The sequence below is a fragment of the Falco peregrinus genome, chromosome 5, assembly GCF_023634155.1.
Source record: "Falco peregrinus isolate bFalPer1 chromosome 5, bFalPer1.pri, whole genome shotgun sequence".
NCBI lineage: Eukaryota > Metazoa > Chordata > Aves > Falconiformes > Falconidae > Falco > Falco peregrinus.
The window spans coordinates 82,566,867-82,592,461 of record NC_073725.1 but is presented as its reverse complement, the minus strand read 5'-3'; the positions used below and the strand labels follow the sequence as shown (position 1 = coordinate 82,592,461).

The window sequence follows — 25,595 nt, the reverse complement described above, 5'->3', positions numbered from 1 at the left end:
CCCTTGACCCTATGTAACTTTTCAGGCATAAAAATAAACGATGAGAAAACTCACATTACTGAAATGAAGACACTTTTAAAGCATTCCAAGGTTCTGTATTAATAGAAACCGCTTCTCTTCTCCCTTATAGAAGCAGCATTGAAATAAGCCATACAAAAGTAACATAATGCTTGTTTGACTATTTTTTTTTTAATTAACTGTAATGTATTTTTTCTATAAAAACACTACCTTGGCGAATTACAGTGATTATAGTGATAAATTAAAATAACTATTAAGGCAAAACTGTGAAAAAGAAAGTAACTTTGTCTGTCAAAGCATATACTAGTTTTTATGTTACATTAACATTACTTGCTTTCAGAGGTTCAGGTTTTGCAGCGAACTACCACAGCAGCAGCCTGATAAGATGACTTGGTACCATTACTTCCCCTTTATAAAAAGGGGACTTTTCAGTCTGTTTTCTTTTCTCCTCTACAATCCATCATTCCTGACACCCAAGATGACTTTTTTAAAATGGTTTCTATCACCTTGCTCAGCAAATGGGCAGCACAGGGAGATGCCAGAGCAGAGGTGACCTTTAACTTCCAGTATATAGTCAACACACAGGTGATAGTAGTCACACATTCGCAGGTTCAGTGCTGTCACTGTTCTTAACTGTAGCTGACCTGAATTCCCGACCTCAGCTGCAGTGCTAAAAAATGCCTGTACGTTTTTGGTAAGATTAAGAAACTGTAAGTACATCAGAACCATGTTTTAAACAGAATCCTTTATCCATTCTGTCCCAAAAGAACAAACAGAGACAGTTTAGCTGCCTATTACTTTATCTGCATACATTTTAAAAAATTAAAAGACGACGGGGGGAGGTACGCTTCCTTCTCTTTACACCTTCACTGAAACAAAGGTCGCTTATGGCCATAAAAAAATCCCACTGCACTTTCCATCGAAGTAATTGCATTCAGCCTATTTAAAATTCTCTCTTGTATCCACATAAGAAGATATTCATCACTTCCTGACTTAAATTGCTATGTGAGGTTGCAGTGTACAGCTTAAAACCTGATGGATTTTATTCCGTAAGCATCCACAACGTAGTGGTAAAGGAATTATTCCACCCATATGTAACACGTAGCAATACTGCCATTAAGTACCATGCATACTAAACGCTGTTGAAATCCAAAGGGTTTTTTTTGGCATCACCAAATAAAATTTGACTGCTGAGATACTTGTTTATTGAACTAAAGAGAGATCTTCCTCAAAACAGCAAGATGCCTGTCTGCATAAATCAAAAATATTACAAAAGTAGTTGAGTGAAAGCAAGGCTTTCACCTAGGTGTTTAACTGCCACAATGCAAGATGTCTCCAATGCACACCACATCAGTGTTTCAAATTCCATTATCTGAAACTAGCATTGCCTTTCCATACTGCATCACACTCCAGATTCACCTAAGCACTCTGAACTGTGCCACCACACATGTTCCTATGCCTTGACCACTTGCAGCTATTAAAGGGACATATACAATGACAATCAAACAGAAATGAGAGAAACAAAGAGGTAGGTTAATTGGTTACAGATTAAACTTTTTCTTCCTTGGTTTTACACGTGGTATTTACATTAAGAGCATAAATAAAGCAATCTCCTTTTGACAACTACACTAAGATGTCAGTTAGACATCAGTTTGTCTAAGTATTCACACAACTAGTAGGGGTGGTGTGGTGGAGAAATACAAAACTTTCCAAAAAAGAACTGGTGCAATGTTTGTTTTAACTAGTTCTTTCCTACAATACTTAGAAATACGACCAACCATTACATCTTCAAACTACAAAGGAACTCTCATGTATACTTTCACTTTCTTGCAGAGCTGTGACAAATTGTATAAACATATGGAATTTCCTGCTCAAATACTGTGCTGAAATACTTCAGTTGCATTTTTCTCAGAGGTGTGCCATTGCCTTTTCCAGCCAACATACTTGTTAATCTGTGCCAAGAACATTCCCTTCAATGCATAAAACTCAGCAGTCATCTCCTTGGTGAAGTACTTCAGATTGGTTGATTCAATAACTTCAAGACCCTATTAAAAAAGCTTTAGTGAGAAAAAGCCTTCTAAAATGGAAAGGTTTAAGATGAAAGCATCATAAAACAATAGCCAAAATACTCTCTTGAAATTTAAATAACACAGATTTATAGTATTTAATTTTCATTTTAAAAAATCTGGACTGAACAATTTTAAGTTTCCGCCAGCCTATGCAAAACTATCAGATACTACAGACAATGTTCATCAGGTGATCGGCTACCTTTTCCGTCTTGTTTTTTTATGTTATGTTATGTTACATTATTATAAGGTCCCAGTTTGCTGACCTTATAATCTTATGTCAGTGGGTTTTGCCTACAATCACATTTTTTCCTTTCCTTTTAACACATACAATTTCACTTCAGTTTGCCAGCATCCCTCACTCACGAGTCAGACACTTAAAACTGACTCAGAGCTTCAGTTAGTCTTACAATAGTGTTTCTTCCTATTGTAAATAATCTAATATTCAAAATCCCTTCTATTCACCTATCTTGTAAGATTCAAAAAAACATATTTCCACTTTATTTTTTATTCAGCTAACGTTTAATGTATTCACAGTACTCCATTCAAAGAGGACAATGACTGCTTTTAACTAACAGCATTACTTAAAACAACACTCTATCTACGGTATAACATGGCCAAGAAAACTAGAGCCTGCTTTGTATACAGGCAGTTTATTTAAATCAATGTATCTGATAGCCCTTGTAATTCTCCAAGTTCCACCCACTTCAGAGATAAAGTTACCATACCTGCATGCATTCATTCTTGCCCATGACTCCAGCCAGCTGAAGGTAACATTTAACTTGCTGGCGAATCTTCTGAAAGCAGTCCACAATGGGCACAGTTGGAATTGTATGAATGCGACTCAGGATGTCCAGAGCTACGTTGACCAGCCCTTGTTTACGAGCTATCTTTCCATATTGGATAATGGCCGATGCAGAAGCATGAACTCCCAACATAGCGTTATTGGAACTAGGATCATGCTGAGAACTATTTTCATATGCAGTTACAATGGCTAGAAATAAAACATGCAACATTTGTCATTATAAATTAAAATTATATACACAGCAATATCTTACACAGCAATACATATGAAATGATGACTTAAGATAATGAAACACTTCAAAGGAAATTTAATAAAAACAAACATTTGTCAAAATCAAAACCATCCCTGTATGTTTAAACAACAACAAAAAAAAAAAACATTAAAAGAACTTATTTCAAACAATGTGTTGTCTGGAAAATTACATGATGAATGCATGCTGGACCAGGCAGTTTTACCCTGGTAATGATGTTGTCTCCACATGAAAATGCTGCTCCAGTGGGATAAATCATCTGACACAATAGGTAACCTGTTCCTCCAAGTCTTTACAACAGTCTTCATATCATGTAAGCTGTTGTTCCTCCCCAGATTAGTTGGCTGCAATCCTGCATTTATTTGGGCTGCTTCTTGAAGTTCAATTATTTGCTGCGCTGCCTAGAAAACATTAAACAATATAAACACCATAAAGGATAGTAAAACAAGCTGGCCAATTTCATTGTTAGAAAAGATCTCAATGAATGATGCCACCTTTAAATGATCAAATAAAGATGAAACTGTTAATGCTCTTTTAGGGACCTGTCTATTAGCTGCATAAATGACCTTTAACCAATCATTAACAAAATAGCAAAAAGTCCAGGAGATTAATTCAACACTTCAGTCATTGACCTGAAGTGTTGAATTCATCCACTGAATCACCAGCACAGTATTTATATGAATGGGTCACTAGTCCTAATAAATAGGCAAATTATTAAAAAAAAAAATAATAAAGGTGCCATAAAGTACTTTCTTACATGCTTCCAGAAGGTCCCTGCCTACCTTCAGGCTCCCCCCTTCTCCAGGGATGGAGTAAAAGTACCAAGCAGTTTATTTCATGCATGCCTAATGCTAATAAAACCTAAGTGCCCTAACATTACTGGGTTGTAAAAAGACATTACTGATCTATACTTAATATTTTCTTCCTATGATACTATGGGTTTGCTTGTTAAGTTTAATTTTGGGTAACTATGATGTGTCTTTCATTCATTATATTAAGACAAAAATTCCCTCATCCATCCTTTTATTTTGAACTGCAAATACTTTCACAAATTGCCCCTCAAATGGTAGTGTCTTCCTTTGAAGAGGCAGTTTTTTCTTAAAAAAAAAAACAACAACACACAAAACCAAACCAAAACACCAAACCCACAAAACAAAACAAACACAACACAGCAGAGGAAAGAATTTACTGGAATGTACACTTTCCCTTCATCCCCATCCTCTTCCCCACACGCACTTAAATAAAACCACAGGTTAGAATTAAATTCTAGCATACAGGTTTGACCTTACTACATCAACCCTAATCACAGAAAAGCGCAAGGAAACATGCATGCTAAATACAAGGATCAAGTAAAAATACTGACTTCAAAACTTTCAGCAGAACTGGTCAAGATCTGACTTCTTGATAGAAGCTTGCATGTACAGAAATACCATCTACATGATTCTGAAGGTGTTACTTTAAGCTACTCCACATACACCTTAGCTTTCAGAAATAAGTTTAGAATGGTTTCTCACTGGTATCTACTATCCTCAAATTAATGAGAGGAACAAATAGAAGATGGCAGTAGTCTCAAACCTACTTAAAGGCAGGAGACATTTTGTTAAAACTTCAACAACCTGAAGGAAAGGCCCACAAACTTTAATGGAATTTAATTACCTGTAGTACAGTAAAACCAATGTAGTATTCTCTAATCTACCACTTGGCAGATAACAGTTGTATTCATTGTTAATCAAGCAAATAAGATAATTATTTGGAAGGAGAGAAAAAAAAAAAGCAGCAGTCCAAATTTAGAGTGAAATCTCTTGAAACAAAATAAATTAAGCAAAGTAGTATTTTCCTACCATCATCTCAGTATCAGCTCTCACAATAGCTTAACCTTCATCCTACACTCATTCATCACGTAAATTTAATTTTCTCACAGGTATTTAATCACATACTATCTGATATTAAAAAAAAAAGTAATTACTGCAGTGCAAATGCATGTAACTGCATACATTTGTACTTCTGTCAGTCATTGACTAATCTATCATTTCTTCATGAGGGATATATACATATTAGATTATTCTAAAAGCTTGTTTTAATTGATATCTGGAAGCACTTAAATACTTTATTTAGCAAGACTAATCCTTTCAAGCTGCAGATACTGCCATTCTTAGGGGAGGAAAAACTTGAAGTATCAGTGAAGACTTAGCAGTAAAGAATTAAATTTCATCAAGAAGTGTTCTAGTGGTATTCTATCAGCTCAAACAGACAGACTCAGAACGCAAGGTCCTCTGCATTTCTACAGGTAAGGCTCATTCACCATTCTCTAAGCAACAGCCCATCAAGAAGCGCATGCATCCCTGTTAGGAAATTCCAGATTGTGTTGCACTGAGATTTTCCAGAATTTCCCCTCTGGGCATGAAAGGTTCCCTCAACAGTAACAAGAGCTAAACTTTTGCAAATAACAGAATGCAATAATATACCCACCCAAAATGGATCTCACTTCAAAACCCAATGAATGTTCAAGATCTCCAAGTACTGCAGTGCATTATGTATTAGCCCACAAAAAAAGATGAGCATCTGATCAATTTTTCAATAGCTACCTCTGCATGCTACAAACAGAACAGTCTCAAGTAAACTACAAAAACTTTAAAAGGAATCCAAATTGAAATGCACATTCTGCAACTTTTAACAAAAAAATATCACTATGAAAAACCTATCAGCACTACACAGTTAAATATTTTACAGTTACTGAAAGTTCTGAAGCCTGCCACTGAAAAACAACTGGCAATAAAAACCTTCTCATTCTTACCTGCAGGAGGGGAGTATGAACATGTGAGACTACGTGAGGAAGCCTTCGCCATTCTCGAATAGCTAAACTACTCGCCATCTCTACCAGCCGCTCGATGAAGTTAAGCTGTTGCTCTTCAGGGTGGCAGATTGCTAAGTATCCTCTGTACATATTCACTTTCCATGCCATCTCCTTTGGACAGCTCAACTCCACCTGGTAATGAAATGGAAAAGAGTCTAGTAAAGATCATTCATACTCCAACGCAGACTTTTAAAAATTATTTTATAATATAAAAGCAAACACTCAATTTTATTTTTATTAAAGTTCACTCATTTTCTAAAAATACCAGACTAAACTACTACAAATCTTGTCATTAGAGGAGTCTGAGCTCTCAAAGTTATTGGCAAGGGCAGGCTAGCACATAAATTGCAAATTCAGCACAAGAGTAGAAATGCCTGCATACAACCTGCTGTTAGGGTATTTTTACACTGACAACTGTAGTGTTCAGACAGCTGAGCAAGCTGAAAGCAGTCTTGCAACAGGAGCATGAAGCTCACTGCAAACCAATTCACCCTGTATAAAGAAAAAAAGATGCTTCTCAGCAGATAACGCATACTACCTCCGAAATGCTTCAGGCGCTCCAGAACAAGTAATGTCAACTTCTCACTTCACATGATCCCACGCCCCCATATGTCAGCACATTATGCCAGTATTATACTTCCTACCTGCCTGCTCTAGGACATTACTAAGTTCATGAAAATAAACAGTTAATAATTTTTTAAGTCATTTCTCAGTGCAGGTACAAAGTCAGGTTGTAGTGCTAAAGTAATTTAAAATTTTTCTTAAAATCCTGGAACAACAGAAACGTGGCAACTAAAAACAGTAAAGTACTTTAATGGTCTAGCAACTAAATTCTGTGAGTATTTTACAGTAAACTTGCACTTAGCCAATGCTCCCTAGCTGACACTGCAGGTCTTAAATCTAGAACATTTTCCCTTCTTTTTCTTCCGCTTTACATCAAACCCTTTATGGTTTGATATGCAACACAGAAATCCCTCTGCATTATCTTCGTGTTGATATACTCTATCTTAACCATTACAACTGTTATTTCTGTTATCCTCAACTGATTTTTATGCCTGAGCCAGCAAAGAGAAACTGCCAGGTAGCAATCTTACACTTACACAGTGAAAATAATCTCTTTCTTTATTACATTATCTACTGGATCATTAAACACAATGGCAATGTGAGCAAACGGAAATGAGTCTTGGGTCCTATCAAAGGCCACTTGCTGTTTTAATAGCTCGACTTTAATAGATAGATTATTAAAAATGTTTCACAAAGATTTAAGAACACAGATACATGTTTGCCATCCTTCTGACCTCTCTTGTGAATCAACCATGGAACTTGATAAAAAACAGCCACATTAAAGGATATCAATAAAACCAGAATAGCAACTATAGCAGCATAGACTCAATTATTCTTCCACATCCTAATATTTATGCAAACATGTCCTGAAACTTTTACAAGAATCTGAGTAGAGCCACAAAAGCTCCATTTATGATTTCAGCAGCATCTTCTCCTTAGTCATTTAGTAAATGTCTCATCACTGAAAATATCTCATTTAATATAACTTCAGCTGAAGCACATGAGCAGTTACTCGGGGTTGTCACTTCTACTCAACTTGCAAATCTCCAAAACCAGAACCTGTCAGACACAATTTCTGTTCAGTATTTCATTCTGTTCAAACTCACGGTTTATAATGTACTGTACAACACAGTTCTTATTTTAGGCTTTAAAGGTTTCTCAAATAATACTATTTCTATAATTAGCCACGGAAGTTGCACACTTAAATAGGACAAAAATACTAATTGTTTAAGGACAAAGGAAGTTAATTAAAATGTAAATATAACATTTTTTGTAGCATATGCAGCTTGCTGCTTACAGATTTGGCTTCACATGGGCTGATAAATAATAAAATCCATCTTTAGAGACACCTATTTAATTTGAACCATTAGTACTACATCCAATTCAAACGTTGCAATGGTTGGACACCCTTAATCTAGGTTCCATCAAAAGACAACACTACCTTTAATTAATCAAACAACTTTTACTGTTTACATGGTTCAGCCTTTAAAGTAAAACATACTGATTGTATCTACCTATTTTCCCTTCTGACAAAAGAAAGCATTACAGAAGAGTAAACATACTACATTTTAAAAATGTAATATTCAGTCTGATTTTGGAGAAAGTAAGAGACACACACAACTCTGCATATTTATCATGTGAGACTAAATTGTCACAAGAAGCATGCTGTTAGGATATTTTGTATACAAGAACTTAATCCTGAAAGATATTGGAATTAAAGGATGCGCAGCCTTTTTCATAATTATGCTTCATCTCTTGCAAATACTATGAAACTCAACAGTCAGCTGTCAATTTGACATGTAATATTATTAATTGGTAGGTATTGGTTCAAAAGACAGTACTGATGAAACAATAAACACTAATTAAGTGAGGAACTAATTCTTCTGGCTCTTTGCAATACAAAAAAACACTGCCCATGACTCTGCTTGAGAACTTTGTCAGTAAGATTGTATTTTTAATATGCAATTCACCCTCTTATTCCAAACTCTGGCATCTTTACCAGAGTCATTCCAGTAATGTCACACTATGTAGCAACAGTGCAATGAAGATCAGCAAGTTCCCCTTTGCTTGTGATTTAATGTGGTATCCTCACCTTCCGAACTGCAGTTCTACTTAATGTAGAAACAAACCAGATGTAATCACAGGTGAACAACCCTACGCACCATGAAAAGAGGGTATATTCCCTTAAAATTAAAAAAAAAAAAAAAAAAAGAAAAAAACACACTACAGAACAGTGATATTGCATATGAAGTTGGGGGGGGGGGGGGGGGAAGCCCCAGACAAATCTACGGGTGACTCCAATGCACAAATCTGTCATTTGCCCCAAGAAGCATGAGATGGCCTAACATTTTATAATAACCTCAAGAACAATACCAGTTTATTCACATGGGATGGTTCTTAAAACAGTTGGGGAGAAGATGCCTAAGAGAAGACAAGGAGCAAGTTACCTAAATATGATCAGCTTTTTGCATGTGTAAGATTTCATCAAAATTTGCTCAGATAGAAGTATCTGCCTATGTATTCTCTCTCTGTTGCATCTTCTCAGAAAATGAGGATTCATTTACAGCATGTTTCCCTTAGCCATTTTAACTTTATCCACACACACACAAAAATAAATTATATTCCAAAAGAAAATAGATCTTCCAGATTCAAATCTTTCAAAGTGTTATTTTCTCTATGTAGTGTGCCCCCCACCTTCAAGCTGTTCTGTAACAGCCAAAACTTTAGAGTATTCATTCATCAAGCACACAACACAGAATACACAGTCTCATGAGTGAAACCCAGGAAAGGACAAAGGGAAAGTTAAATGTTTTACAAGTCCATGCTGTTCAGAAAAATGAATTACAAGCAGGACACAATAACGAACTCCATAATGAATCAGGAAGGTCAACAGCAGGAAAGAACAAACAATACATATTATCCACGACCAAACGAAGATGGTGACTACCTCACTTGCCATATGCAAGTTCCTTAGTTTCTAACAAAAGAAGCCAAGTACTGCGCTGTTTTCTAAAACAACATATAAGGCACACCGATGCTACTTCAGATGAAGAATACGTCCAGAAAGGCTGTGGCATCTCAGTTCTTAAGAGATCCTAAAACTCTTGCTAGGCAAGACAACCTGATGTACTGGGGCCCTCCTCTGGACAGAGCACTGGACCAGATGACCTCCAGAAGTCCCTTCCAACTCAAGCCGTTTTATGGTTCTGTAAACTTTGTGTTAAACTATTAAAGTATAATCATCGGTGCTTCTGAGGAAACCTTGGAACATCAGAAAATTCCAAACTCAAGTTTTCTGATTCCACGGAGGATCAAATAAGGAACTTAGAGGGAACAACTCCTACTAGCTGTGCCATCTGGAAGCCTCAGCATTCTGTCATAAACGTATATATATAGTAGTCTTTACAATAGTTATATTTACTTCTAGCACAAAAACTTATCACAAACTGTCACAATTTGAGAAAAGATAAAAATACTTTTCAGCCTTTTTTTTTTTTTTTTTGGTAAAGACTGTAGATTTAAACAGTGTCACTTCACAAAAGCCTACTCTTGCTCATAATTGGTCTCACCATTTTTACTTGTATGCTTTCTAGTATAAAGGTTATACACACAAAAATTGTTTTGGGAACACATTTGAAAGTCAATCGTCTAAAAACTAGGTATGCCCTTGTGCTTATGCATTATGATTCTATTTACTTTATAAACCCAGTTGTAGAATCGAAGTACCTTTCCCCCAGAAGTAACCCATCCCTTTCTGTAATCAGTGATTTGAAAAATTCAGTGACTTGTTCAAATCAGGTCCCTATCTGCCTCCCTATCCATCAACTCAAACCCTGTCTCCTGCACAGCCAGTCCCACTAACGCACCCTGCAACATCTAATTCAATGCCTCCCTCCTCTTCGCTGGTTTTACCACGTCCTTTTACACTTTCTTGAAGGAAATCACTTCCTTCAACTTCTTGCTTCTGTCTATTTACCCAGTTATCCCTGCCACTCCTCGTCAAATTTGTACTCCTCCAGCCTTCTTCATCCTCACCTCATACTCTTCTCATTGCTTCCTAATCCCAGGCTCATTGCCTGAGGTTCATTACCTGGTCTTCCTGTCCCTCATTTCTTGTTAGATCTCCAGTTTCCAGTCTTGACCATACTGGCTCCAACCTCTAGTGTTCCCAAGATATTTTAAAATTATATGTAACGGATACATTGCAAAATCAAATGAACCTCATTTTAAATGGAACTAAAGTAGACTCAAAGTGAGAATCAAGTTAGGAATCTAGCAGTAAATTTGCAGTAATAAAGTATTTGAGTACTTAAAAAGAAAGCAAAAGATGACAGATACAGGAAGCAATCCCTGGACAGACAGTACAGACAAACATTGCTACGGAAAGAAAAACAAACCTATTACACCTCTGCTAAGCAGGGCTCTAAAATCCAAGAAACATGAAAACCAGCATGCGCCAAGTAATCCCAATACATTTCCCACCACACAACCAACCACAAATTTGTCTCTTTCTTCATTTGAACAGTAACTACTGCTATAATCTGCAGCGTACACCAGCCTCGCCAACCAATTAATACTGAAACTGAGATTTAATATGTTACTTTTTCAGGGATCTTTTTAACAAGGATGCTGAAACACAGCCTTACAAATATTCCTCAAATATACCAAGGTATGTAACGTAATTCAGCTAATCAGTCCCCGACCCTCACATTTTCATACAGGTCTTAATCCCCCTTCATGTGCAGTGGAGATGAACAGAATAAATTGTGTTTAGCAGTTTTAGGTTTGGGCAGGAGCAGTTCAGAACGCTTTGGCTTTGCCTTTCAGGTGCTAAAACACACATCCACCCCACAGGTAATGATGGCCTTTTGCCCTTTTACACCTGGAAGCACAGTTATGTTGCCCACAGACAGGGGTATGATAATAGATGTGTTTTCATACTTCATTCCCTTTCACAAAAGGGACATTTATTCCTGTAAAGGTGTAAAATACAAAAAAAAATGTCCCTCCCCAATAATGTACTATTTTAAATTACACATTATACTTGCAAGGGTCCCATTTTAAGTTTCTCCACATATCCCTGCTGGCACACACTTCTGTGACAAGCATTTGTCACTTTTTAGCTACTCATTACAATGCACATTGTCCTTCACCTGCCCTGGCTAAATTTTTTTACATAGTACAGCTTTATAAACGGATAGAAAAAGAGAATCAAGTTTGTCTGTTGAAATTACATGGTTCAGTTGCCAAAACACCCAGCTGTGCGCTGGGACATCAAAGATAACTTCCAAAGAGCAGTTCACTGTGTCTGTGAAATGAACCGAAATGCTGACTTGTTAGCAATGTAATCAGTAAAATGAAGAAAGAAACTAAACATTAGCATAGAAAGCCCTCGCTCACCTGCACCAGAGCCTCCTTCATAGCAGTCCAGTTTGAGACCCTCCATGCACATTCCAGTACTAGGTAAGGATTTATATGACCTTTGGACTGGCCATATTCTGTCAAAGGTTCCCACTGGTTCAATTCTTTAGAGCAACTACGAAAATCAAAAGCATTGTCAATTTGGTTAACAAAAAAATAAAAATTGAACAAAAGTGACTATAAATGTTGTGTATCAGAATATTATCTGCATAGTTGTTTGTCTATGAACAGCTCTGCAAGCACTGTAGAAGTCTTCTCCAGATGGGAAGATTTTTTTTTATTATTATTTTTTTATTTTTTATTACCAGTTATAATACAGAAATCTGTGAACAGGGAAGAGCTGCATTTTGTGTCTCCCAGAACAACCATTTTAAATAAGAAAAACAAATTTTAGCTCCAGTCTGTTTCCACCAATATCAAATTACACTTTTACAACACTTCAGGCATATCACTTCTGAGGTTCTGTTAAGGGAGTAAAAACCAGCTTTTTTTTATTCCCTTAAGTTTCCCCTGTATCTGAGCTAAGTCCTCAGCTAGGTTTATTCTCGTAACTAATGTTTTAAACAGCAGGGTATTTTACTTCAACTGCAGGGTAAAAATAGTTGTTCTACACCAGCTTTAAAGTCTTACCGAATCCAATGGTCTTCCCAGAGCTGATATTCAGGAAAGATCGAAGGAGAAGCATTGTTCCGTTCGTGCTCTTTTTTAGCCTTTTCCATTGCTTTTTCGTAAGTTTCTTGTGCCTAAATAAAATTTAAACCATTTTATTCTTCCACCTGCTATATACACATTAACTCAACACTTCCTCTACAAAAAAAAAAAGTTATAAGAAAACTTTTATAAAGTCTAAGTTTAAAAAAAAAAAGTGTAGTGTGTTAATTCATTCCTGAATATAGTCACTATTTTGCAGCTTTACAAATGTGATGGAAAAAACGACAGATGTGTTCAAAAATCTCAGCTTATCTAGTTATTACACGGCCTTTAAACTACTACTTTAGCCAGCAGAAAAGCTACAGTGCTTTCTATTTTAGAATACTGAAGTTGTTTATTAATATTCAGAAATTTTTTTCTGACCATAATATTTATTCTGACAGTAGAACTACTCAAATTGTTTCTAATGTCAAGAGCGTACCTGTTCAAAAAAGCCATGTTGTTCATAGGCAATAGCTGTTGCTGTCTCTGGGAATTTACAGCGCTTCTGCCACAGTCCAGCCCACATATCCTCTTCTTGTAACAAAGAGTAGAGCTCAGCAAGGGAATCCAGTATTTCCTAGAATGTTAAGCACACTTACTTCTCCACAGCCAAGCTGTCCTTATAAAGCATAGTAGATAGCAAAACCACATGTTCTACACTGAGGCAAATTGAGAAAGACATGGAAAAAACTCCAGAAGGCAAGCAATTAGCAGCAACCAAGTACTGAGGACAACACTGCATTACATGACAAAAAAAACTACCTGTGGCTTGTACATTGATTCTTGCTTGTCTTCCCCAATAGATCAAACCATAGAAACCAAAAACAACCAACAACTAAGTTTTTAATGTAAAAGGAATCTAATATTCAGCTTCCTCAGCTGATCAGAAACATGCTTAAGTAGATCATAAATACCTGACAGACCACTAAACACAACAGCACCTATTTACACATAACTCAATTTTGTTTACCTTTAATAATTCTTTAAGGCCATATAATAACCAACTTGATTATGGAAACTAAGGGAGACAGACAACACAGAGTTCTACTCAAGATTTAAAATTAGGGGCAGAAATGGTTTCATGTAGTTCTATGGTGCTGCAGAAAATGAGTTAGTGTCAAAAACAAAAGGAAAAGAGGGATCAAGAGAGAAATACGAAAATATCAGTGACAGATGAAAGAAAAGCATGAGAAGTAGGTAAGACACAAAGCAGTCAATGTTGCAAGTGTCTGTATGCGCAAACACACAAGGACAGGAATTTCTTGACTGAATTAAGAGAAAACCAACACTAATAAGCTTCTAAATACAAAGATTTAGAAGTGCTTGTCCCCCTGTACTTGGCACTGATCAGGGGGCACCTCATATACTATGGGCAGCTGTGGCCCCTCACTGCCAGGGGGACGTGGAGGGGCTGGAGCGTGTCCAGAGCCGGGCAGGGGCTGGGGAAGGGGCTGGGGCACAAGCCCTGTGGGGAGCGGCTGGGGGAGCTGGGGGGGGGTCAGCCTGGAGAGCAGGGGGCTCGGGGGGGACCTGATCGCTCCCTCCAGCTGCCTGACAGGGGCTGTGGGCAGGGGGGGTCGGTCTCTGCGCCCAGGGAACAAGCGACAGGGCAAGAGCAAACGGCCTCAGGCTGCACCAGGGGAGACTGACTGGGTATTAGGAAAAATGTCTTCACCGAAAGGGCTGTCAAGAACTGGAACAGGCTGCCCAGGGAAGTGGTGAAGCCATCATCCCTGGAGGTATTTAACAGACAGGTAGATATGGCACTTTGGGACATGGTTTAGTAGTGGACTTGGCAGCATTAGGTTTATGGCTGGACTCAGTGACCTTAAAAGGTCTTTTCCAACCTAAATGGAAAAATATGACTATGGTACCACCGCACTACACTATCACTGTTTTTTTCTCTTCTCATTTCACAAGGTATTTCAATTACTCTAACACTACCTGTTGAGGAGGAGTTATGCTTTCCTGCTCGTAAAATTCTGTTGTCTGTTTAGGCTTAATTTGTAGACTCAGTCCTTTTTCAAAGGCTTGATGTTCCAGCATCAGCGTAGAACGAAACCAGAGGTTATGAGTTTTACCCAAGTATTTCAGGACACAAGGTCTGATGGGAATGGGAGGAACACACTGTGACATGGCTTCCACAAAGCAATTCAGGGCACTCGGCTGGCAATCTCTCTGTACTTGATGGCTACCGCTGCACAAGAAAGGACTTATTTCACCTGCTAGAGCCTAGAAGAAAAAAACATAGTAATAGTTATCTGTTCAATCAGATTCTTCAATTCTCTAATTTAGATTTAAAATCTTGTTAATACATGGAACATTCATTTGATAACAGTATTTCTCTTCGTACACTCAAGGGCTCTATTTTTTTAAAAAAGATGTATTGAGGTATACAGCATTCACTAGTCACAAAGAACGGCAAACTCCTCAAAGCAAGTGAACAAGTCATTTATGACACAAATACATTTTCCTGGGACAACAGTCAGTTACAAAGGGGATTTTTTAAGTGAGAAGAGAGAGATTCTCACATGTTGCTGCCTGTCAGACAAGATTTTCCAAAGTCGTGAAAAAAGCTGTATCCAAGTCTTCTCTGCTAATGGTGTAGAAATATGACATAACTGAACAAAGGCACTCAGCAATGCTCCAGTCTAGAAACAAAAAGAAAGAGATGTATATAAATGGCAAAAATACAATTCAGTACTATGGAAAAACAGTTCAGAGTTAGACAGCTGTTTAAGCAGTAATGCAAATGCCTTTTCCAACCAACATGTCAAAAAGTTGTTTCCTCTAGCAATACAGACTACTGTAACAAGAGCTTAATCCTATTTTCATGTTGATCAAGACTCTGATGCATTACTGTAACCATTTAAAATTTAAAAAATAGGAAAGAAGTTTATTACTTCAGTAATAGGTATGATCAATTTCATTGGACAGAGCTGTTACTATTGTGAGAATTATTTCACATAGCTTTCAGCTAAAATTATTTTCTCAGAAATGATTTCAATGCAAGATGCTGATACACATTTTTGATCTCTGCCCTGTCTCTGCCATCACTATTTTCTTAACTGAACAGTTAAAATACATTTACAGGTGGAGTAGGATGAAATTGAAGTTTGGTAGGAAAGGGATACAGTAACAACTAGCAATTAAGTGAAGGCTTAAGAAATTTTTACCCTATGCAAATAAGAAATTACATCAGATTATAAGAGATATCTACATTAAAAAAATCAGCTAAAAAAAAGTGTGAGATTAAAAAAAAAAGGGGGGGGGGGAGGGATGTCAGATCAGTTTGAAGATTTCAGTATTAAAGTGTTTTGTCAAGAAACCAACCACCCATACCAACCTTCACTTCTCGAAGAGAGTCAAGAAATTTGTCATGCCGGTTGGTCAACATGTGCAGCTGGTTGCCGATGTCCTTCTCAGAAAGTTCCTTAGTTTTAGGTGTACTGGTCTGATCTCCTGGAGCCAATTCAATGTCTATTTCAACATCCTATACAGAAGTAAACAAATCAAAGATTGCAGATAATTTTCTACACACTTTTGCTTTTTTTCCATACAAATACAAGATAACCTTCCACTCAACTTATTTCAGGTCTCACTATTTCTGTTAGTTCTTCAGGTTCAGATATTACTAGAGTGCTATAGGAAAGAAAAGGCTAAATGAATGATGCAAGTTCTGAGAAACCCATGCTTGGTTAAAATACAATGTATTAAACAAGGATACACTGAACAATCTGTGCACCTCACCTTGGACACATATTCTCCAAACTTACTACATGAGAAACTAGGAAAAGCTATACACCAGCAAAGATTTTTCTACTGTACTTTCTGGAAGTTACCTCCTCTTTGGATTCACTGTTTTCCCTTTCACGAGGCTCTTGTTTGACATGGGTTACCATAGCGAATGCCGCTCTATCGTGACTGTCAGCAAGGTTGATAACGTTGGTAATAGAGGGCAGCATAGCACCCTGACAGCTTGTCCCAATCGTTGTATTCCTCTCACACACTGCCAACAGGAGCTAAACAAGGAGAAAAAGCAAGGGGAGTTTCTAAATACACAGTTAGCTGCAGTATTCCAAGGAAAACATCACTATTGTTTAATATTTATCAGTAAGATAAAATTTGCAATAATACATCTAAGGCCTATTTATCACCGTCATTCAATAAATACACTAATATTTTTTCATCTTAATCTGATTGCATTTTGTCACCATTTTCAAGTTCATGACTATACTTTCAAGATTCGTTTTCAAATCTCTCCTGAAAATGCTGAAGAAATAGGAATCTTCTACGCCTAAATTCTGTATTTGGTACTTTTTAACATGTCTATTTAGTGTCCCCAGTCTGCTAATGTATACAAACTCTCACCGTTACAATGAAAGTCCTCCCAGAGTGAATGTTGTGGGGCTCAGGGAAATCCGAAACCAACAATGCTGGGGTTTATCTCTCCGGAAGGAGTTCTAATACTTTTAAGAGTACAAAGTTATCCTCACAGTCACTCTGAAGTCATGTTTTAATATGCAGATTGTTAAGAAATGTGGGGTGGGGGTGATCCCATCTTGTTTTAAATAAGCCAGCCAAAAATGCAATTTCATTTCAATGCAATCCCACCTAACCACTGTCATACGGCCAGAGCAGACGCTCTAGCCTTAACAGTTTTCTTGAAGTCATCCACTGTAATAATTCTTGTGGTTTTTTTTTTATAATTACTATAATTAATAAGAGATAGGTTTTCTTAAGCAGTATAAACCTGGTCATTAAGCTTTTTGCAGAGAAAAATAGATTTTAAAGGTTAATATTAAAGCCACCTTCCAAACATCAGCATTTCACAATTTAGACACTGCATTTATTTTTAAGCAGCACAGGAAGTATCTGAGGCAGCAGACTTGGTACTTTTAGCTTTGATACAGATAATACATACTTCAAGACACACACGGCACAATGCTTTTACACCCAGCCAAGCAAAATGGGGAATAAAACATAATTCTTTAATTATAATTGTATTTCTGATACAAATAATTTCCTCACCTCGATACACTGTTTTATCCAAAAGTGATTTCCCATTGCTTCCCAGTTTTGAGAACAGGTCACATAAAGTAGGCGCTCATAAACACGACGTTTCATAGAGTTGTCAAAGACCTCAAAAAATTTGGCTCGTATGAGTGGCTGGGCACAACGCAAACCCGAAAGAAATGCTGGCTCAAGTTTAGCAGTAAGTTCACTACCAGAAAGATTCTCATCCCTAAAATGAACAAAGATTAAATGACAGAGACATTAGTGAGAGAAGACTTCTAGGGTTTGTATATAACATCAAAAAATCAAAAGAGGTGATATTCTGTAGAAGCCCACAAGATATGACACAAATATATCATAAAAACTCTTTCAGGATAAAATCTTATCATAATTGTGAAGCACTTTCAGCCATATCTGTATTCTGTTTGAAATGACAAATGATATTCTGACTACCATGTCCACACCAGGGCTTTCCACAGTTAACCAGCAAACAGAACAGCAGCAAACAGTAACTCAAAATACTGCGAATCGTCAGCACAAAATTAAATGCCTGGCATTTGTTGTTGATAAGGTAATTATTTGAGTTATTTCATCATGTTACAAAACCTAACAGCTAGCAAAGTAACTCTTTTGAAAGTATAACTTACAACAAATTTCCAAGAAAAGAAGAATTATTTATACCCTATGAATGTGAAAAGACAGATTTCAGCTGTTACCACAGCGTTTAGAATACAATCGGCTACAAGGATGCCCCAGTATCTCGGGAAAGGAAGAGGTTGGGGCAGTAAATATATTTTAGTGGATCCAAAAAGAAAATCCTTTCTAATGAACTTCTATTTTCAAACTGTCTTCCGTAATGCATACTGTGGTCTCACCGAAATGAACTGATTTTGCTTTTTTTTTTTTTTCCCTGGGAGGGGAAGACATCACTTAATTCAGACCAAAAAAGACTGATGATACGTCATAAAGGTCATATATGGTAAAAACTATGAACCAGTACACTGCAATAAATGATTAATTGCTATAATTACCTATAGACATAGTTAACAAGGTCTAAGAACTGGGCATTTAATTCAAGGTCTTCTGGAAAACGCTTTTCAATGTAAGTCATCATTTTCACTAGTAAAATGGACTTCTCCCGGAGAGTAGGTGTCTGTGTTAAAAGAAGACGTGATTAATTTTGTCAATTCATCTTAAAATGTGCAGAGAACTGGCACATTCAAAGTACACCTCAGCCATCCTTTATATCCCTCTTTCACTTCTGAAGTACTGAAGAATAGCTTGGTAGAAGGTCATAGTTCTTAAATAACTCAAGCATTTATCCTTCTAATATATGCTAGAGAATTTTAAAATCATGACTAAAACCAGGTTTAAGTAGTTCAATGATTACAAAAATCTAATGTATATTTGTAAAAAGTGTAGGTCCTTTCATACAGCACTAGGTTGTCACGTATCCAACTCCAACAGAAAATACAGCAAATTGAGAAGCCACAAAACGTTACAGGAACAACACAATTTAAACCTGCATTACTACTCCTCCTCCTGAAGAATCTCTTTATCCATGTTAATGTAAAACATATTTTAAAACTTCTGCTTTAAAACAAGTACTCAGCAAAACAGCACTTGAGATCAAACACCTAATATAAGCCTATAAAATGCCAAGTATCTTTAAATCCAGTTACTTTTACAGGAGATGCAAAATATTCCAACCCTCATCAAGTGCATCTAAATATACACAACAGATACTTATAACCCTGTCAAAAACTGATGAATTTTAACAGTGTCTTATAGTTATTCAATATTTGAGAGCATTATCTTCTCAATTTACCTGATTAGCTGCCATTGGGGAATTGTTTTTCACCCACTCTTCCACTATTTTTACCACTGCACGAAGAATTTTGGCATCAGTAGATTTTTCAATGAGAGATGTCAGAATAGCTTGTATGAAATTTTTCCTCATTTCCATGCTCATCACAGCCAGCCGAGTTTTCACAAGGTCCAGGCTTAGCATCACCAGTTCACTTGTACCTGCTACAGATAATTGTAATCCTTTGTTGTTGTTTTTTTGTGTATATGCATATAAAACACCTAGTAAAACTTTTTTCAAGGTAAGCTACTGTAATTTTAAAAATAGCAACAACCATATCTATTACCTGGAAATATATCCCCAAAAATAATGTTTTCAGAACAACTACTTTCCATTCCTGAACAACTGAGACAGACTCCTTCAAAAAAAAAAAAAAAAAAAAAACAAACTAAAAAAAAACCAACCCAAATCCATTCAAAATTCTAAAGGCAAGCCTGTGTGGTTTCATTTCAGTAAATCTTTGGTAAAAGGCGTTACAGAACCCCAGTACTGGAAAAACTAAAGTTAAACTTGTGAATGAAGTACTCCATGATGGAGCAAACCTATTCTGTCCTGTTAGTTTCCTGATTGGCTTATCTGTCAAGTTTAGTAATTTTCCACCTGTTTCCCAGTATTAATAAAAATTGCAATTTTCTCATTTAACTATTTAAAATATGGGCTGGGAATCTAACAGCAGCAATTCTTTCGAAGTATTTTCTACAGTAGCTTATTCATTAATAAATTACAGTGCTTGTTACTAGCACTGGATTTTCTTCTACAAGAACATCTGACTTTTTTCAATGACTCACGACCTAATCCATTTGATGACAGAATTGTACAGAGTGAAGAAGCTATTTTAAGATAAAAACAAAGCATCAGCTCCAACAAGTTCATTTCACAAAGCTGTTCCAATGTTATCAAATAGGAAGGAGTAAAAAAACGCAAAAGCACAGAATAAGCAAAAAAATTCAGCCCCTCTCCCCTCAACACTATAAACTCTTTATAGAAATACTGAAATTCTTAAATGCTGTAGCTCAGCAAATATTCACTAATCATTCACTGAAGTGTTTGGGTTAATACTGAAATTGATATAGAGTAAGCACCTAACAAGACCTCAAAGTGCATTTTTATCGTTTGATACATTAGTAGTATTTCTCACTAATGCCAAAGTATTTTTCAATATGTAATAATGCACACAAATCTACAAAATCATTTGGATCCCTTTAGGATGAAGGGATCTTAATATTTTACAACACATCAAATAATTGACACCCCTAAACTATATAGTGCAATACCTGTATTTGCTTCTGCTGTTCCTGCTGTAGCCTGTGGGTTTAAATGTTCCCTGACCATCTTCTGCAGAGATCGCATAAAAACTGAGATCAATCTGTCAATATAGCTGGGATTGTTACTGCATGCAGACTTCAGAATCATCAAAGTACCTATAATTAAAAACAACACTTAATGAAGTAAAACTTTTACTGAGCATGACCTGAGAAAAGTAGGGATTTCCAACGTGGATATTCTCATTTCATGGACGAGTACAGAAAAACATTCAAGCTGTGTTTTGTCCTGCCATGAAGGAAGCATGGGACTACCCAAGCTACAAACACTATAAATGAAGACAGATTTGAAGAAAAACTTCAGTTTCAACTTTAATCTTTAGTCTATTACTAAAAAGTTATTTTTGCATTAATCAAAATATTTTGAAGTCTGTATAAAGCATGTGATGGAGGTCAAGGGGGAGAAAGGGAGGACAGAAATAGAGGCATTGAGAGTAGATACTTTTCCAACATCTGGGAGGGGGGGGGGGAGAGAGATTTAACCAGGCAAAATTAAACTACTCTTAATGTTGCACATTTTTTTAGCAGCAAAAAGTAGCAAAACTTTTACATGAATAGGCCTTGGTTTAGTAATTAAAAATCAAGTAAATAAAAACATTACACAATCCTGGGTTTCTAATCTTATTAGTTTCAGTAGCTAACTTTTTCAATCTGCAGTAAGAGCTGGTTTCAGCACAGTTTACGAATGCACTATGCCTACAAGATCCCAGTCCTTTCAAATTACACAGTTGTTAACGATGCCTATCCCAACATAAGCTTATCCATGTTTGTGCAAACCAATCAGTTTTAGCAATATCTGCTTTAAAATACTTAACCGTTTTTTAAAAGTGCGCCCATCCTGCCGAACTACACCCTCTAAAAACACCTACAGCTATCCCCTTCCTTACTACAACTTCACAATTGAACAAAAGCCTACAACAATATTTAAAGGAGTGTGCTTTGTTCGTTGAATGGCTGCTTCAAAAGTTTTGATCTCTTTTTGTGCTCAGATGTGTACAAAATTCATCACACAAAGTTGAGCCTCAAACACAAAGTAACTAAGATGTGCACCACCTGACAGACTGTAGTGCTGCTTTTAAGCAAGCTCTGGACAAAATGTAAGAAACATCTTTCTTGGTTAGTTTGTTGTATAGCACATCCTGACATCTGACAAATAGGCAATTCCCAAAGCAAAATTACAACTATCTACACAAATCACAGAGCAGAATAGTGAAGGACATTTGCCATTAAAATCAGCAAGTTTTCCAAAATTGTGCAATTTCAGGTCTGTATTACCAACACAACCAGTTCCAGGCCAAACTGTATTATTGCAATACATCCTTGCCATTGTATTATGTAGCTGAGTTTTTTAGCAACTAAGTATGAAGAACAAGAAAAGGAAAATTTCAGCTGTTCAGAATGGCATATGCTAAAAACTCAGATTTGCTCACTCAAGAAAAAATAGCATTTTTGTAATTTCTTACTTACTGAGAACTCAAGATCTATATATATACACAAATCTTCCCACCCTATTTAAATCAGCTGATAAACAAGACTTTAAAAACAACTGAAAAAGAGTAAGGCAATAAAATGTAAGAATGTTTACACAGATTCCTTGAAATATTCTACTGCATCTCAGAATACTACCCAGTATTCCAGTAACTTTTACTTTATATTTTGCTTAATCTGAATGCTGCACCTTTTTCCTATACCCTTTAAATACAGAAGGCTTCCATGTGGCACAATTGCAGCTCCCCACTTCCAGTAACTGCTCCCAAATCATACAGAAGACAGAATGCAATGAACCCCCAATCCCTTTCTTCACAGATGAAAAGACATCCCAAGCTCGTCTCTCAAGTTAGCCTGAAATGCTTCCCACAGCTTCCTCTCCATGGTACAGATTTCAGCTTCCTTATGGAGAATAAAAGCTCATGACAAAGATCATATTCGTGAATACGCACTCCACGTATATCTGCTAGAGATGTGGGAAACTTACCAAAGAGCTGAGAAGGGTTAGCGTTAGTGGCTTTTTCATAATTAGTAAGTCCTTCATAAATAACCTTTCCAACTGCAGCATAAAGGCACTCCAGCTCTTCATACTTGGAAGCTACACTTGAGGTACCTGCAGAGTTTAGAGAGTTGTGTTTACTTTTGGTAACATTAGCCACAGCACAGGCAAGGAACAGTTACACGGTGAACACAGAGTCATCTATACCACGACCAGAACTTTATCTTGCTAACAAACCAAAGTAACATAAGCAGATCCCTCATTTATAAAAACCTCTTTATTATACAACCAATATGTATTTTATAATAGTGTACCATTACTTCTGAATAACTCATTTTGATGAGAAGTCTTATAGTAGTGATTTTTTTTGGAGAGAGAGGATTACCTAAATTAGTGCATATTAAGACATGGCGCACTACCTGTCGTCTTTCTTTTTTGTACTCTATCTCCCTTCCTTGTTTTAGGAAAACATCAAAGCCTAGCAACTAAAAGATTTGCACCTCTGAAACTGAAAAATTATAATTGCAAAAATACGTTAAATTTATAGCATGCATTTCTTGAACCAAAGTTATGACAGCCACAGGTTATTAAGTTTTTATGTCAATGGATAATGTATTGCACACAATTACTTATTTCAGCTTTTCTTTTTTTAAACAGAGGTTGAAAGTGCAAGCTAAAATGGACCATTAAATGCAGGAATCATAAAACAAGAGTATTAGCACATTCCAAAGAGTATCTTCACCCCGCCCTTGATCACTTATGTTATGCAGCAATAAAGGATAAAAGGAGGAAGAAAATGCCACATACTTGGTTCTGTAGGGAAAATACCCATCAAGCGAGAAAGCAAACTGTGGACTGCTCTCAAAACCTTGGTGTTTCCACAAGTCATACAAGCTGCGACGCCTCGTTGCAGGGGTTTGAAGCTGCTAAGGATAGCAGGGGGCTGCAGCACAGTCAACAGGAAACTTAAGACCTCTAAGCCAGTGCAAATGTTGGCAAAATTGGCCTGATTGGGTTGTTCCTGAAGAGAACACATGTAAAAAGGCATTGAGTGGGGGAAATCATCAAGTATTACACAATTAGTAAATCCATATCAAATCTGTTGACAAGCTGTAATAAGGCTGAGGTTTCTAGACTGGCAATGTTTTACATCAATCTTTTGATTACGTCACACAATATAAAACTGTAAAATACAAGGTGCTCTAAAATCTTTAACCACAGAAGCGTTACTTAAGCATTTACAGGTATATTCCTTCTGGTGTTTTTTGTGGTCCTTCGCTTTGAAAATTTGCCTGCAACCTTGTGGTTAGAAATGCTTTCAACAGAGGATTGTGTTTTATCTCCTTGTCAACATCTCTCAGAGACAGACCTTCCATGAAGAGCTAAGACAGCGTATTCTGTGGTAAGTTATAGCTTAAAGATTAGAAAAGGGGATATCTGGAACAAAAAGGAAAAAAAAAAGGAAATAAAACATCTCTGGACATATCTTTGTAAGCCTACAAAATCATCAAGATAGTAAATTAGCCTGTTTCCTGCAAAAGCCTTAGTCTTTTCTTCTGAGCCTCTTGTATAACTAATGCCATATAGCACAAAATTAAGATATAAAATTCCTGTTCCAAAGGGCTCATATCCTTGTATTAAGTAAACATCAGCAACCACCACCTTCCTCAGGTCTGATGGCTGGTATGACATGTTTGTTTTGCGGTGGGCAAAGGAGAAGTGGAGTGGGCTAGGTTTTGATTTTGGCTCACTCTTAGATGCAGCGCACTTAGCCCACCTTCCACAAATTCATGGAAGATGATAAACTGGAAGATTTGTATGAAAAAGGCAGAGGAAAACGATAGCAGTTCGCATTCTGGTAGCATAAAACTCTCCAAATTGCATGCTCTAATGTTATTTTCACATCTTCACCATCTTCACCTCTGTTTGGGAAAGCAAGGGCCAACGCTGGTCTGTACGGTAACGTGCAGCTCTTCTTCAGCAGCCAGCACACAGGTACTCACAACTTTCTCTGTCTTCAGTGCACATGGCTTTGCTGAAGTCATACTGCTGTTACTGCACGGCCTCCATCAACCGGCACTACAACAGCCTTGCAGCTGTGCAAGTGAGGAAGATGAGGACGAGGCAATCCTTGCACAACAATGGTCAGAATTGACTCTGGTTTTTCCTGTTGCAGGCTATCAAATGCCATAAACAGGAAAAAAATTATGAGTTTTAATGGCAATTTTCACTCAGGTTGCACACTATTTGGGAAAAGATGAGTAAAGCAACAAATATGAGCTCCCTGGAGCACTGAACATTTGTAAATCCATAACAAATGGAGCCACATCAAAAACTCTTCCAACAGAAGGAGAAAAGGATGAAAGTACATACTTGCCCTTTCAAGAACTATCTCCATAAAGACAACAGCACTATTGAAGTACGGCACATGCAAATCATCGTTTGAAAAAAATAGGCCACAGCAAATTTTCATGTAATCTTAGAGATTTTAAAATTTACAGAAGTAGGATATATTAGTCCTTTATTCAAAGAAACAGAAAAGCGACATCAAGGGAGCTCCTAAAAATTTAACACTGTAAGATTTACCAATCTATTAAATAGCATGATACAAATAAAATAGGTGTAAAAAAAGTTACTATATGGCAAAAAGCACAAAAACAGCACAGAGATTATAAACAAAATATGTTGTAGCACCAAATACAGGAAGCCAGCCTTTCAGTGACTTCATATAA

The 25,595-nt window shown here is 36.8% G+C and overlaps 1 protein-coding gene across 4 annotated transcripts in view; it reads right to left on the bottom strand.

Moving 5' to 3' along the window:
• TRRAP (transformation/transcription domain associated protein) overlaps positions 1 to 25,595 on the bottom strand; it is a 96,896-nt gene that overhangs the window by 25,280 nt on the left and 46,021 nt on the right. For 2 of the 4 annotated variants that reach the window (XM_055804322.1, XM_055804323.1), the window contains exons 44-60: positions 23,671 to 23,884; positions 22,852 to 22,977; positions 20,829 to 20,975; positions 19,516 to 19,718; positions 18,719 to 18,840; positions 17,703 to 17,916; positions 16,514 to 16,693; positions 16,018 to 16,164; positions 15,203 to 15,322; positions 14,616 to 14,903; positions 13,111 to 13,248; positions 12,609 to 12,721; positions 11,958 to 12,093; positions 5,934 to 6,125; positions 3,312 to 3,540; positions 2,813 to 3,078; positions 1,963 to 2,063 (exon numbers count right to left, since the gene is read on the bottom strand). In XM_055804322.1, coding sequence (XP_055660297.1) covers positions 1,963 to 2,063; positions 2,813 to 3,078; positions 3,312 to 3,540; positions 5,934 to 6,125; positions 11,958 to 12,093; positions 12,609 to 12,721; positions 13,111 to 13,248; positions 14,616 to 14,903; positions 15,203 to 15,322; positions 16,018 to 16,164; positions 16,514 to 16,693; positions 17,703 to 17,916; positions 18,719 to 18,840; positions 19,516 to 19,718; positions 20,829 to 20,975; positions 22,852 to 22,977; positions 23,671 to 23,884 — 2,936 coding nt within the window. The remainder of the gene's footprint in view (positions 1 to 1,962; positions 2,064 to 2,812; positions 3,079 to 3,311; positions 3,541 to 5,933; positions 6,126 to 11,957; positions 12,094 to 12,608; positions 12,722 to 13,110; positions 13,249 to 14,615; positions 14,904 to 15,202; positions 15,323 to 16,017; positions 16,165 to 16,513; positions 16,694 to 17,702; positions 17,917 to 18,718; positions 18,841 to 19,515; positions 19,719 to 20,828; positions 20,976 to 22,851; positions 22,978 to 23,670; positions 23,885 to 25,595) is intronic. The other 2 variants (XM_055804325.1, XM_055804326.1) reach the window with 1 other exon arrangement.